At 42.0% G+C, this 15,235-nt stretch overlaps 1 protein-coding gene across 1 annotated transcript; it reads left to right on the top strand.

The window, feature by feature from the left end:
- Window position 1: 1 nt before the first annotated feature.
- Window positions 2-3,431, top strand: LOC122134785. Its single transcript, XM_042711526.1, has 5 exons — window positions 2-655; window positions 1,665-1,782; window positions 1,975-2,134; window positions 2,426-2,560; window positions 3,187-3,431. Exons 1-5 carry the CDS (start codon window positions 533-535, stop codon window positions 3,278-3,280), a joined length of 630 nt encoding a protein of 209 aa, XP_042567460.1. The 5' UTR covers window positions 2-532; the 3' UTR covers window positions 3,281-3,431.
- The last annotated feature ends 11,804 nt before the right edge of the window (window positions 3,432-15,235 follow it).

Raw genomic sequence — 15,235 nt, 5'->3', positions numbered from 1 at the left:
GACACACAGGATCTAAGGCTTGAATTATTGATCACTGGCTGAGGGGGCAATGAAACCTGGGGTGGCTCAATCCTGGTGACAGACTGATATCTATGCAGCTCCCTTTTCTCTCTTCAGTGGAGCGTGTAACACAGAACAGGACCAGAAGGCCAGAATAACATCACATATGATAGCTTGAGACGTGCTTTGTGTGTGATACAATTTCAAATGTGATTTAAACATTTTGTTTGATCTCAAAGTCAGTGACAGCCAAAAAGGCCAGAGTGATAAATGGATGAAATAGGAAAGAAGGAAACATGCTGTCATAATTTACTCAACTTTATGTAGTTACAAACCTGGAGGATGAGTAAACAATTGCAGAATTTTCACTTTTGAGTCAATTAATCCAAATACTCCATGAAAGGATGAAAGGACTGAGGGATTCAGATTGAGAAGAGAGTAAGAGGAGCAGAGGCGCTGAAGAGAGGGAGGGAGTGAGGTAGGTCTGATCAGTCTAGGAGCTGCATACACACTCTTACCATACACAAGGGAAATGGGTCCTCAGCTACACTTCAGCAGCACCTACTCAGAAGAATTCAGTTACCCGGCTCGAGGCAAACCTGCCCGGCCCAGACCTTCCTCTGCATATCGCAGGAACAATCCTCATCCACGGCCGGTAAGAGCTTCCTGAACTAATAAAACAAATGTTGACCACCATGAATGACATTTGTTCTATATATACATGGGTCTCTTTTGGCATTAAGAGTTTCAACGATATTTGTTTAGACTATATATATATACTATATATATATATATATATATATATATATATATATATATATATATATATATATATAATATATATATATTTACTTGATTTGAGGTTGATAAGTTTTCTTAAAAGTCTTTTTGGCTCACCAAGGCTGCATTTACTTGGTAAAACAGTGGAGTAAAACTGTGAAACATTATTATAAGTTTTCTATTTTAATATATATAAAATATTTATTTATTTATTCCTGTGATGGCAATGTCTCCATTACTCCAGTCTTTAGAGTTACATGTTCCTTCAGAAATGATTCTATTTGCTGCTCAAGAAATATTTCTTATAATCAGTTTGCAAACAGTTGTGCTCCTTCATATTTTTGTAAACATAGTCATTTTGAACATGCATTTTATGAGTAAAAGTTCAAAAGAACAGCAATTATTTATTATAAAATAAATCTTTAAGGTGGGTTACATTCATTACTTGCTTGCTTTGCATTTTGTGAGGTGTTTTTTTTTTTTTTTGCATTCTCTCGCTTAGCATTATTTTGCTGCTAATGTGTGAATGACACACAGCTGTAAGAGTGAAATAATTGAATTAAAATGCAGTATTGAGGTAAGAAAAGCACTGTAAACAACAAGCAACATTTTTCAGTTACCTTGAATTTAACTGCTCTGCGAAAAACATTAATAATTCACCAGCCCGGAGAGCATTGTAGCCGCTTGATTCTGCAAAACAACCTACATGTGGGGGGCCTTGTACAGGAAGCTCCGGTTACATTGTTTCCAAAGCGCTGAACAGGGATCGAGGTTGGGATCGACTCTCACTATGCTAGCAAAACAATCTAACCTCTGCTGCGTCAGTGTTACAGGCTATTAAGTGCCACTTAGGGTTGGTTTTCTGAATCTCCTTTTCCACCCAGGACTTCCTGATGCCAAGAATGCTGCAGACAGGATATGGCTCACGGAAACACTTTCAGACAACTACTCCTCCTACCTCTTTTCTACCTCCAGTCAGACACATATCAGTCCAGTATCCAGGTATCAATACAATCTGTGTCACTACAGCTGAGGTTGAGTCAACTGTCCTTGATCAAATCAGTGTAATTGCAAATATTTGAGTGCTCAGTACCAGCTCCAGACAAATATATAAAATATACTTGTATATATTGGGACATATATATCTACAATGTATCAATGTTTTCTTTCTTTTTGCTCTGTATTGACCTTAAGACGTACAAACAGCACATGGACAGTTGATGCAGACCTCATCACAAAAAGACTCCAAACCACCTGAGGTCTCGTCTGCAGTTTGTACACTGCCACCTGCTGCCTGGCTTCTCAAACCACAACAAACCAACTTTGCTCATGCAACAGTCACAAACACACAAGGGTAATGCTTTTGTAGTTCTACTTGATGCATGGGCATTGCATAATTAGTTTTAGTTTAACCTAAATATTATTTTATGACATTATTTTATGTTTTGTGTTTGAATAAACAAGATGAATATCCAGTACTGCAGTATGCCTTCAATAATGTCTTCAAACGCATTGAATACCTGAACATTCCTACTGACTTTTTTTCTTCTTCTGACTACTATAATATCAGTTTATGAAGAGATCATGCTGTGATTTTGTTCTCAAATTCATATTGTTTTTAGGATCATTTCTTATTTGTACTCAGGAAATATTCAGACACAGATCGTATCAGATCAGCTTTGAACCAACGGATGGACATCATGCCATCTTTAAAACCCTTCAGACATCAGGTTACCCATCATCACAGAAGACCACACTCAAAATTCACAATTGATCGCAGGTATTTTATTACAAAATCTTAAAAAAAAACAAAAAACAAAAAAAACAACAACAAGCAAACAATAAAAAAAATTCTAATTATAATATATTATACACCTCTCTTGTTTACCAAGGCTGCATTTATTATAATTCAGATAAACAGTAAAATTGTGAAATATTATTAGCATTTTAAATAAATGGTTTCTATTAAAAACTTAAGACTGTGATAAAAATGTTGAATTTGTAGCAGCCATTACTTCAGTCTTCAGTGTCTCATGATCCTTCAGAAATCATTCTGATATGCTGATTTTGATGCTTAAAAAGCATTTCTTATTAAACAATTAATTTAAACAATTTTAGCTTACTAAAAAATAATATGACATACTAACAATAATAAAACTAACTATTTAATAAATACATAAAAACAGATAAATAAATACAAACCCCTTTTCAGTTATGAACAGCCACTAGAGATTGATCAGCAATGGTCTTTCAAACATATTATAACTTGATGCTTTGATTCAGTGTGTTTAATATAATCATGCCATTCTGCTAAGCTGTAAATGATTGTTTCGGCATAAACATGGCTTTTAATGTATCTGAATGTCTGAGATTATCCCTTTTAAATCCAGATGTTTTGGTTTGCAGTGAAGGACGCAGCTGTTTCCATGTGGTGAAGCCATATAAAGGTGGACACTACATCATCCACCCAGAGTTTGTGTCAGAAGCAAAGCACTACTAAAAATGACTTGTTGTCAGTTTGACAATGTCATTTTACAGTGTATTTTTGAGGTACGTTTGGTGTTTGGAGATCCTGCCTCGTAAAATATTCTTGGGTGCAGCTTCATTTTATTGACTGTAGAATGTATTTTTGGATGTAAATGTGCATTTCACGACAAATAAACAAGGTTTATGATGTGCCTGTTAAATGTTTGTTATTATTTTGTCTTTCAAACACTACCATGGTAACTATAGTTTTTATACAATGTAAATACGACATAGCCTATTAAAGCTTCAACTTAGCCTACATTAACATCCCAGTATCTAGGGACCCTATTTTAACTGATGAGGGGTAGAAAACACTTTTTCATAAAATAGGTTAAATTCGTAAATAGGTTGCATTAAAATTTATTTATTTAACCAGACTCACACCAGTCAAATCAGTTGATACATTTCAAATCTATTTTGACAACTGGTTAAAACAGTTACTCTATTCAAAAGCATGCATTATAGGCTACCATAATCATAAAAATGCTAATTTTGCCAACGCTGTCATCAAAAATTTATTTAAAAAGCGTTATAAAACCATTTTATTTATTTAGAAAATGGCTAAAATATACTTTCAAATAAAATGTCCTATTTAATAATAATAATAATTATAATAATAATAATATATAAAAATGTATTTATTTATTTTTATACCCCGCTCTTTAATTATAATAATGATTTTTATAAAAATTATATAATATATGATTTTGTTAATAAATATACAAATAAATGTAAAAAAGAAAAAAATAATAAAAATATATATATAAATAAATATACATAGAAAAGCAAAAAAAAAAACGAAAAGAAATAATTATTTATACATTTATTTCCTTATTTATGTAATATTTATTTTTTTCCATATTTATTTATTTATTTTCTTTTATTATTTATACATTTATTCATTTATACATTTATTTATTTCTACATTTATTTATTTTTACATTTATTTATTACTACATTTATGTTTTTCTGCATTTATTTATTTCTTCATTTATTTCTTCCTACATTTCTTCCTGCGTAGGGTAATGAGGAGGGCGTGGTTTACCTCAGACATAGCAATCGAGCTCAGAGTAAGCGAAGGCGAAGGGTTTGAGGCCACAGTGACACCCTGTGGCGAAATTACAATAAGTATCACTGACGTTGATACGGTCTGTGACTGCGAGAGGTATATGGTTAAAATCTTACTGTGTGACATGGATATGCTCGTCTCTTTATTCCGGACATGGTCGTAGAACATCGTTTGGTCTGGATTTGTAAACTGTCCTGGGCTAACAAACATGAAACAGGGACTCTGAAACGGAAGCGCTTTATTTTTTCCATTTTTTGGTCAAAACTCACGGAAAGGAGCAGCAGGGCACATAGGCTACAGTGAAGTCAACGCAAGCATATTGACCAATGCTTTTGAAACGAGACCATTGCATTTGAATGTAGCCTAATTTCCAAAAAACAATACTGACAGCAACAGCCTTATTAAATGTATGAACGTCACGTTAATCCACATCGATAATTCAGTTAGAGGATAAGACTGTAGCCTATAGGGCAGTTAGCCACACCACTAAAATCCAACCAGATCTTCATCAGAGCCATCAATACAGAAGAGATCTTAATGCATTTTACTGTCACGGTGTCTGTTCTGTGTCTCCCTGGGTGGCCACTAGAGGTCTCACTTCCCCCTTATCGTCACTCCACTTTAGAACTGCATTTTCCCCATAGTCTTGTCTGATTTCATCACTGCTCATTGCACTCAGCTGTCCGTGGTTATCAATCATTGCACTCAGCCAATTCCCCGTTAGCATTGTCATTTCCTTGTGTATAAATACCCCGGTTGTTCTGTCATTGTCACGGAGTCCTTGTTGAATGTCACCCTGGTTTGTCGTGGTTCTCGGATGTTGTGTATGTTTCTTGTTTATGGACTGCTTACCTGGATTGTGACCTTTGCCTGGCTGACCATGAGATTTGGATTATCCTAATAAAACATACTGCAATTGGATCTACCTGTTTGTGTGTGTGTCGTGACAGAAGGACTCCGTCATGCCTAGATCCAGCGGTTGTGGGATTTCGAATCGGTTCCCCAGCCACCATGGAGGAACGAAGGGGGAGATTCCGGAACTTAAACCACCCTTCGTCAAAGGGGGAGTGAGGTGGGTGGCCTGGCGCAATTGTTTTGGACCATGGCGGTCGGGTATGGGTTATAACGATGCAGCACTGAAGGACTTTTTTAACAACTGTCTGGATGACCCTTTACCTCAATGGGAGATGAAGGGGCTGGAGATCCTAGACTTTTGGGGGTTTACCCATTACCTGTGCCATCGTGCTCAATGGGATACTTCGACCAACACCTGTGTCTCCAGAGAAGAGGGCCGCCAACCCAGCACCACAGCACAAGATGGCCGCCAGCCCGGCGCCACAGCACAAGATGGCCGCCAGTTCAGCACCGCAGCACAAGATGGCCGCCAGCCCAGCGCCACAGCACAAGATGGCCGCCAGCCCAGGCACCACAGCACGAGATGACCACCAGCCCAGCACCACTGCACAGGAGGGTCGAATCTACACCTGTGTTGGCAGACAAGATGGTTGACTCAACGCCTGAGTCTTCCGTCAAGGAGCCACCGGCACGTCATCATAGAGGCCGCAGGAGGAGGAGGACAGGCGTCAGCCGTTCCTCAAAGCCCGGAGGACGTTCCCGAGCAGGCCGCTGCCGTCCAGGAGGACGTTCCCGAGCAGGCCGCTGCCGTCCAGGAGGACGTTCCCGAGCAGGGCCGCTGCCGTCCAGGAGGACGTTCCCGAGCAGGCCGCTGCCGTCCAGGAGGAAGTTCCCGAGCAGGCCGCGGTCGTCCAGGTGGAGGTGTCCAAGGTCCCGAGGTCGGTGCCCGATGCCGAGGCCGTTCCCGAGGCGGTGCCCGATGCCGAGCCCGAGGCAGGCGTTCCCGATGCAATGCCCGAGGCCGAGAAGGTGGCCGAGACAGAAGCGGTTCCCGATGCTATGCACGAGGCCGAGGCGGTGCCCGAGGCGGTGCCCGATGCCGAGGCGGAGGCCGAGGCGGTGCCCGAGGCGGTGCCCGATGCCAGGGCGGTGCCCGAGGCGGTCCCCGATGCCAGGGCGGTGCCCGAGGCGGTGCCCGATGCCGAGGCGGTGCCCGATGGTAATGCCCGAGACCGAGGCTGTTGCCGGAGGTCGAGGGCGGTGCCCGATGTTGTTTCCCGATACTGAGGCGGTGCCCAATGCCGAGGCGGCTGTGCCCGATGCGAGGCGCGGTGCCCGAGGCGGTTCCGATGCAATGTCCGTTGTCCGCGAGGCGGTGGCCCGTTGCCGAGGCGGTGCCCGTTGCCGAGGCGGTGTCCCCGAGGCACTGCATTGCCCGATGCCGATGGTGCCGAGGCGGTGCCCGATGCCGAGGCGGTCCCCGATGCCGACTTGGCGGTGGCCGAGGTCGGTTCACCGATGCAATGTCCGATGCCGAGGCGGGTGCCCGATGCCGAGGCGGTACCCGATGCCGAGGCGGTGCCCGAGGCGGTCCCCGATGCCGAGTGCCGGCGGTGCCCGAGGCGTGTTCCCGATGCAATGTCCGATGCCGAGGCGGTCCCCCGATGCCGAGGCGGTGCCCGAGGCGGTTCCCGATGCAATGTCCCGATGCCGAGGCGGTCCCCGATGCCGAGGCGGTGCCCGAGGCGGTGCCCGATGCCGAGGCGGTGCCCGATTGCCGATGCGGTGCCCCGATGCCGAGGGCGGTTCCCGATGCTGCGGTGCCCGATGCCGAGGCGGTGCCCGATGCGGTGGCCGATGCCGAGGCGGTGCCCGATGCCGAGGGCGGTCCCCGATGCTATGTCCGATGCCAAGGCTGGGTGCCCGATGCCGAGGCGGTGCCCGAGGCGGTTCCCGATGCAATGTCCGATGCCGAGGCGGTGTCCCGATGCCGAGGCGGTGCCCTATGCCGAGGCGGTGTCCCCCCGAGGCTCGGTCCCCGATGGCAATGGCCCGATGCCGAGGCGGTGCCCGATGCCGCGGCGGTGCCCGAGGCGGTGCCCGATGCCGAGGCATGGGTGCCCGATGCGGTGGCCGAGGCACCGGCGGTGCCCGATGCCGAGGCTTGGGCGGTGCCCGAGGCGGTCCCCGATGCTATGTCACGATGCCGAGGCGGTGCCCCGATGCCGAGGCGGTGCCCGATGCGGTGGCCGAGGCGGTTTCCCGATGCAATGTCCGATGCCGAGGCGGTGCCAGAGACGGTTGCCAGAGACGGTTCCCGATGTAATGCCCGAGACCGATGCCGAGGCGGAGGCCGAGGCGAGGGCGCGGTGCCCGATGTTGTTCCCGATGCCGAGGCGGTGCCCGATGTTGTTTCCGAGACCGAGGCTGTGCCCGATGCCCGGAGCCGAGACCGTTCCTGAGGCCGTTCCCGAGGCGGTGTCCTTGTCCGATGCCGTTCCTGAGACCGTTCCCGAGGCGGTGCCCGATGCCGAGGTCGTTCCCGAGGCGGTCCTCCGGGTGCTTGTCCTTGTCCGATTTGTCGAGCCCGAGGGCTGTTCCCGAGGCGGAGCCCGAGGTCGTGCCCGATGGCCGTTCCCGAGGCGGTTTTTGTGTCCTTGTCCAATGCCGTTCCTGAGGCCGTTCCTGAGACCGTTCCCGAGGCGGTGCCCGATGCCGAGGCCGTTCCCGAGGCGGGGTCCTTGTCCAAATGCCGTTCCTTGATGGCCATTCCGAGGAGGCCGTTCCCGAGGCGGGTGCCCGATGCCGAGGTCGTTCCCGAGGCGGTGTCCTTGTCCGATGCCGTTCCTGAGGCCATTCCTCGAGGCGGTGCCCGATGCTGTTCCGGAGGCCGATGCGGGGCCCGAGATGGTTCCGGGAGGCGATACCCGTGTCCAAGGCCGTTCCGAGGCGGTGCCCTTGTCTGAGGGCCGTTCCCGATGCCGTTCCCCAATGCCGTGACCTGGCCATCGCCACAGCCTGGCCTCCTTACTGGCTCCGATTGGCAGGTTCCGTTCGGGCCACTCAAATGGCGAATTCCTCCAGCTGGCCGTCTGCACAACGAGAATGGACTGATCCACCGTGGCCACCTGAACTGCCTGGCCCCTCGTGGTCCCCTGAACTTTCGGGCCACGTCCACCGTGGCCACCTGAACTGCCTGGTCCACTCGTGGTCCCCTGAACTTTCGGGTCCACCATGGCCCCCTGATCTGACCGAGCCACCTGGGCTACCAGGGGAGCCATCACTGCCGGGTCCCAGTTCCCCTACCCTACACGGGCCTGGCCCGCCATCCCCTCCCCTGGTCTGCCTCCACCAGTCCACCTCCCTCCTGGTCTCTTTGTTTGTTGGTTATTTTGTTCTGAGGAGCATCTGGAAGCTGCTCCTTAGAGGGGGGGGTAGTGTCACGGTGTCTGTTCTGTGTCTCCCTGGGTGGCCACTAGAGGTCTCACTTCCCCTTATCGTCACTCCACTTTAGAACTGCATTTCCCATAGTCTTTGTCTGTTTCATCACTGCTCATTGCACTCAGCTGTCCGTGGTTATCAAATCATTGCACTCAGCCAATTCCCCGTTAGCATTGTCATTTCCTTGTGTATAAATACCCCCGGTTGTTCTGTCATTGTCACGAGGAGTCCTTGTTGAATGTCACCCTGGTTTGTCGTGGTTCTCGGATGTTGTGTATGTTTCTTGTTTCTGGACTGCTTACCTGGATTGTGACCTTTGCCTGGGCTGACCATGAGATTTGGATTATCCTAATAAAACATACTGCAATTGGATCTACCTGTTTGTGTGCGTGTCGTGACATTTACACAGCAATTAGCCTACAAGTGCATACAAATATTATGAAGTGTCTTAGGCCTACATTTTGAAGACATAAATATGACGTGATGGAATCAATGAAGTGATAGCCTACGTTTAAAGGGGTCATGAAATGAGAAACCAAATTTGCCTTGATCTTTTGGGAATATAATGAGGTCTTTGTACCATTTAAAACGTCCTGCAAGTTTCATAGCTTAAGACGTCCTCCCAATTATAAACGAGCCATTTATTTAATCAAGCTCTAAATACAGCTTGTTGTGGATCCATGGTAAGAAGTGACGTCACGGTGCGAAGTGACGTTCCAACCATTTGCTATGACCGCGGCTCCAGCACAAGACACAACTACGCTCATTTCGTATTTGTTGTCGCGCCGCGCGCCTCACAAGTGTTCAGTCGACGGACAGCGACAGCGAGTGGGTCTGTGTACAGGGAAAATTACAATGCCACGCAGATGTGCTCAAACATATAAGGTTTTATCATGCAAGAGCCATCGCTTCGAATGCATTCATCACCGCTACTAAACAGTTACGCTCAATCCACAAATGTTCTGGCTGGGGGGTGTTAATAATTGATCCATGGGCACTGTCGTTAGCCAATCATAACATGTGGGCGTTTAACACTGAACTTTTTAAGGGGGAAACAACCCCAAAAAACAGAATGGTTGAATCAAAGGATGAGAAACATGGTGTGAAAATGTCATAATTCACTACATTTTAAAAGTTTTTAAAAAAAAAAACTATAGTAATACTATAATTGCACCTAGGGGACCATAATAATAAAGTAAAAAAACCCATGTCATGACCCCTTTAATATGAAACTGAAACAGACACCAGGTGGCAGAAAGTCACTGTCTTAATGAGTTCAATCCACTCCTTTGATACACCGAATCAAAAACAACTCGACGTGTTGAAGCGATTTGTTTCTGATCATTTATATTTAGGCCTATGCGTTATCTAAATAATTATAATAGACTAATAATAATAATAATAATAATAATAATAATAATAATAATAATAATAATAATAAATAAATGACCAAATGCTCAAAAAGTTGGCAGAGAGGGGTCATGTTCGGGGAACAACACATAATTGTTGATAGGCTATATTTTTCGGGGCCATGGGTTTAATGCGCAAACCTGCGTGACCATATAGCAACTATTCAGAAATGGAAATAACGAATGCATTAATATTTTGTTTTGAATTTAAGAAAAGTCGATTGAATATTTACCGGTTTTATCTGGTTATTATTTTCAGAATAGTAACGTCTTTGTAACCAACCACAGTGATCAAAAATCTCTATCTAATAGGCTACTTCAAAGATCAAATCAAATTATATATTGTAAAAGTTTGTACAAATTGATGTAGCCCAAAAACCTAACAAAAAATAGCCTACATAACTTTTTAATTTGTATTATTATTATTATTATCATTCTTTCTTTCTTTTCATTATTATTATTATTAGGCTATTGTTATCATCATCAGCAGCAGCTGGCAAACCATAATGGAATCTATTTAAAGGGAATGATTGTGGTGGGGAGTTTGGTCAAACTATTGCAGTGCCTACTGCGAATATAGACGGTTTCAACGGCATCAACATAAACAAAACGTTAATGCGCGTGGGTGCTTTTGTGGACCTAACTTAACTTCCGGTAGACTCCAAATAGAATCAATAACAACAGTCAAGTCCCTCTAGAGTAGATATTTTTTGATAACAAACAAAAATATGTTTGCTGCGTGGATCAGGCGGATTTAATGAATATGCAAATTCATTCTTTGCCAGCAGGAGATGTTTTAAAGCATAGACATAAAGCGCGAGAAATAGAGGTTTCCCCAGTAACAGCTGTAAACAAAGCAGAGCTGGTACGCTCATACGCTGCTATCAGGCATATAACATAACATGTTACGTTACTCATGTTTATTTAACGAAGCCTTTTTGAAAATCGATCAGTTTTAAAATTGTGTGAGTCTCCAAAAATAAATAAATGTATGGGAAACACTTCCCGCAGCACAACCACCTGAGCCCAACTTCAGTCTACTCATCACCTTGGCTTTAACTGCGTTTGTAGATGGCACCGCAGCCAGACCGATATAACACAGACCGGAAGTTAACTTAGGTCCAGGCGCGTGCGCCCGATGAAACCGTCTATAACGGGTTGAAATAAAAGGCGGCGCCGTCCACAGAGACATTTCTATGTGCACTATTTCATCCGTGAAAACCTTTAGTCCCCTGGCTATCATGTCAGAATCTGCAATTCAAAATAAATTTTGCCTGCCACTGCAGCAAATTCAGCAGCTTTTAGATATTGTTGTTGGTCCGACTTTGTCAAGACAAACCTGACGGAACTCAGCCCCGAAATTCAACTGCTGTCGCTCTTCTCTTTCTTTACTTTCCGCTGTAGCTGTTTGGGTCCGTGTATATTTTGGTGATTCGATTTTCTATTTAAAAATTAATAAAGATAAATGTTAAGAAACGGTAATTGGATTTTATTTTTTACGAAAATTTTCGTATTTTTTGTTTGTGGGTAAAAAATGAGATTATGCTTTAATATTTGTTTGAATGTGCGGGTGGCGCTGAAACGCCCCTTTCATCCCTTCTGTACCGCACCGACAAGCGGCAACCGCAAGCTCAGTTCATTTTCACCAGGAGAGAAGCGGCAGACAGCAGAGTTTATTAATCCTGCGGATTTCTTTGCTAGGGGTGCTTGCAAGCTTTATATATATATATATATATATATATATATATATATATATATATATATATATATATATATATATATATATATATAAATATATATATATATATAATTCAAATGTTTTAAATTTTTCTTTTTTCAAAAAAAAAAAAAAAAAAAAAAAAAAAAAATTTTTTCTTTTTTGACCAAACAGAAATTAATTTATTCAATGACATTTGAATTTTACTGTAGGATCTACAATGACATGAAATGTGCAGATTTTTAGCCTACTAATTTTAATCTATGCCTATTTAAGAAAAACCTCAGAACATGTTTTCATTTGCTATACAAACAACAGCAACTGAAGCTTTATCTTGTAGAGTGTAGTCTGCTGCACTTCTCCGATCGGCGGATCCCGATCCACAGCTTCCATCCCGATAACAGGAAAGAGCTTCAGCTCCGTCAGTTTGTGTCGTAAGACACCCTAAATCATTGCCGGCCCGAGCCTCTTGGGGGCCCTAAGCAGAATTTGATTTGGGGGCCCCCCCTTCCACCATGCGGAGTCACCTGTGCTTCAAGATTATTGAAACAAATGTCACACTATAATGTTACATTATAAATGAATACAGTGAGGTTATGTATTAATACAAAATAAATAAATAAAAATCAATACTTAACATACTTCACTCTTAAACTTCTGAATACAAACTGTCACAAAACATGAAATAAATAATTTGCCAAATTGAAGAAATTATATAGGCTGTGTAATCTATAGCAAAAATGTAACAGCAGCAATTACATGGCATTTGGCTCCCTGTGCAGGCATTTGTAATAACATGTACATAAATTGTTTATTTTGTATGTGCCTACAATATGTATTTTAACAGTGTTATTATTAACCAATCATTATTGCCTCATATTTTTTTAATATATAATGCAATAATTTATATGAAGTTAATTTAAAGGCTATTGATGGCTTAGGTCTGTAACAACAACAACAACAACAACAACAAAAAATACTACAGTATATTAATACTTTGTAAATTATTATTTGAAGTAACAAAACCATGGTTAATTTGCAGTTACCATGGCTACAAGAACAATGATTTGTGGTGTTATTGATAAACCCATGGGTAATTTTTGTAAGGGAACCTGAGAAGAAGAAAAAAAAAAACTTTAACAGGAATGTGCCTGAAAGTGATAAACGGGCCTCGTTTTTACCTAAATGATTTATAATTTATTTTAATATATATTAAAAATGTATAAGGTGACTGCAAGTCTTTCTCCTCAAATGCTATTGAGCTTCAAATTTGCTTTTGAGTCCATGTGAAAAAGTAGCATAATTTACATATGTCTTACAGTTTGTTTTAATAAATATTCAACATTATATTCAACTGTGCATTATAGCTGACACCTAGATGAACAATTACAGTGGTTTTTATGACTGTAAGTCATTCTCCTCAAATGCTACTGACGTTAGAAAAGTGTATAACAATATCGCATGTAACTTTAGACACGGTCTCTAAATTTGAGACTCTCGAACGTACAACGACAAGCCAACTTTATGTCCTTTTAACAATATCGCATGTAACTTTAAACGAGGGATACATCCTTTTTGTGACATGGTTTATCATTTATTACAGTGACGCGCACTTGCGTGCCGGCGCGAATTGTCAATGCACGCGAGGTGTCTATGTGCAATTGCGCATGACTAAACGCCTAGCAGACACAGCAGCAGTTGTTGGTAAATAAGTTTTTTTTTTGTCTTGAATTATTCATTTATTCGTTCATTATTCATTCATTCATTCATTTATATCACTTGTTTAAGTTATTTAATTGTTAAAAAAAAAAAAAAAAAAAAAAAAAAAAATTATTGGGGGGCCCCCAAGCAGCCGCTTAGTTCGCTTATGCTCTCGGGCCTGCCCTGCCCTAAATAACATTAAAACCTTACAAAAAACTCAACAGGATTTGCTTTCTGCCATCTCGGTCTACATTAACTTCTTTCTGAAATGTCAGAAATGAACCAGGCTCATGCATCAGACGAACCATGTCTAGCTGGACATGTCTACTTTTAAAATAAGCCATTTAAATAGAATAACAATAATAATAATAATAATTTTATATTTAGGCCTATGTAATTCAAATGAAACCAAAAGGTGCAGTGTTTCCCGTCTGAACTCATTATCTGTAATTATGTCACACCATCACTATATTCAAAAGGTCATCTACAGAATTCGTGAATTCAGTTCATAATTCTAAGTAGCCTATAGCCTATAATTAAAACATTTAAAGTAGACTAATTATGGGGAAAACTTATTTTTAATATACATTTTATTATAAATGTGGGGTTGGATTTTTCCCATTTTATTTTTTTTATGAATGGCCTAGAATAAAATAAGTAGGCAAAAATTAGTAGTAGCTAGGCCTATATTTTATTCCATGTCGTTGTAGATCACCGGCTAAAGTAAAATTAAATTGGTGTTTTATGAATAAAGTTGTCAAGTCTGCTTTGTCAATAATATGTAGCAGCCGGGAAAAATATAATATTATTTTTTTTATTTTATTATTTATTTAATTAATTTATTATTATTATTATTATTATTATTTTATCTTGCAAGCACCACTAGCAAAGAATCCGCAGGATTAATAAACTCTGCTGTCTGCCGCTTCTCTCCTGGTGAAAAATGAACTGCTGAGCTTGCGGTTGCCGCTTGTCGGTGCGGTACAGAAGGGATGAAAGGGGCGTTTCAGCGCCGCCCACACATTCAAACAAATATTAAAAACCTAATCTCATTTTTTACCCAAAACACAAAAATACGTAAAATCCCAGCTACATTTTCTTTTTCCGTTTCTTAAACAAAACGAACAAGAAAAAACGAAAAATCAAACCGTTTCTCATTTATCTTTATTTATTTATTTTTAAATAGAAAATCGAATGACCAAAATATACACGGACCCACCGGGTCCGTGTATCTTTTGGTCATTTGAAGAGAAGTTTAATATTGAAAGTAAAAAAATCGGAAAACAGCTCCTTTTTTCGTTTTTAATTTTTTTGCAAAAAAAACGGAAAACAAGAATTCGGCTTATTTTTTGTTTTTCTTTCAGGGGTAGAAAAAATGAAATTAGCTTGAATATTCGATTTCTACATGTGGGTGGGGAATTAAACGCCCCTTTCTGCTGATTGGTCAGACAAAAAAAAAAAAAAGATCAAACTGTCATCACGTCTTCTGCAGTTCCTCGCGGCAGAATACTAGTAGGCTCTGCTGCTGCTGGGGGGGATTTCATAACCTACCATATTTTCCAAACTGTAAAGTCACTTTTTATCATGGTATGATAGCTGCTGATGATTTATTCTAAAATGACTAATAAATAATGCATTTAACGTCAAATAACCTAATGTAAGAATTTTAAAAATAAGGCGCATCAAGCAGTTATGTAGCTGTGTATTGTTTCATGTTTTGCGCTAAAGCAGTGCATT

This window comes from Cyprinus carpio, chromosome A21 (genome assembly GCF_018340385.1).
Source record: "Cyprinus carpio isolate SPL01 chromosome A21, ASM1834038v1, whole genome shotgun sequence".
NCBI lineage: Eukaryota > Metazoa > Chordata > Actinopteri > Cypriniformes > Cyprinidae > Cyprinus > Cyprinus carpio.
Note: the sequence above shows the minus strand (reverse complement) of the source record. Positions and strands in the feature narration are given on the sequence as shown.

What these genes read in the sequence shown, in the direction of transcription:
- LOC122134785 (XM_042711526.1), top strand. Translation starts at nt 533, where the DNA reads ATGGGTCCTCAGCTACACTTCAGCAGCACCTACTCAGAAGAATTCAGT. An exon ending in ACAATCCTCATCCACGGCCG is followed by an intron (nt 656 to 1,664) that starts GTAAGAGCTTCC and finishes TTTTCCACCCAG; the next exon opens with GACTTCCTGATGCCAAGAAT. An exon ending in AAATTCACAATTGATCGCAG is followed by an intron (nt 2,561 to 3,186) that starts GTATTTTATTAC and finishes TTTGGTTTGCAG; the next exon opens with TGAAGGACGCAGCTGTTTCC.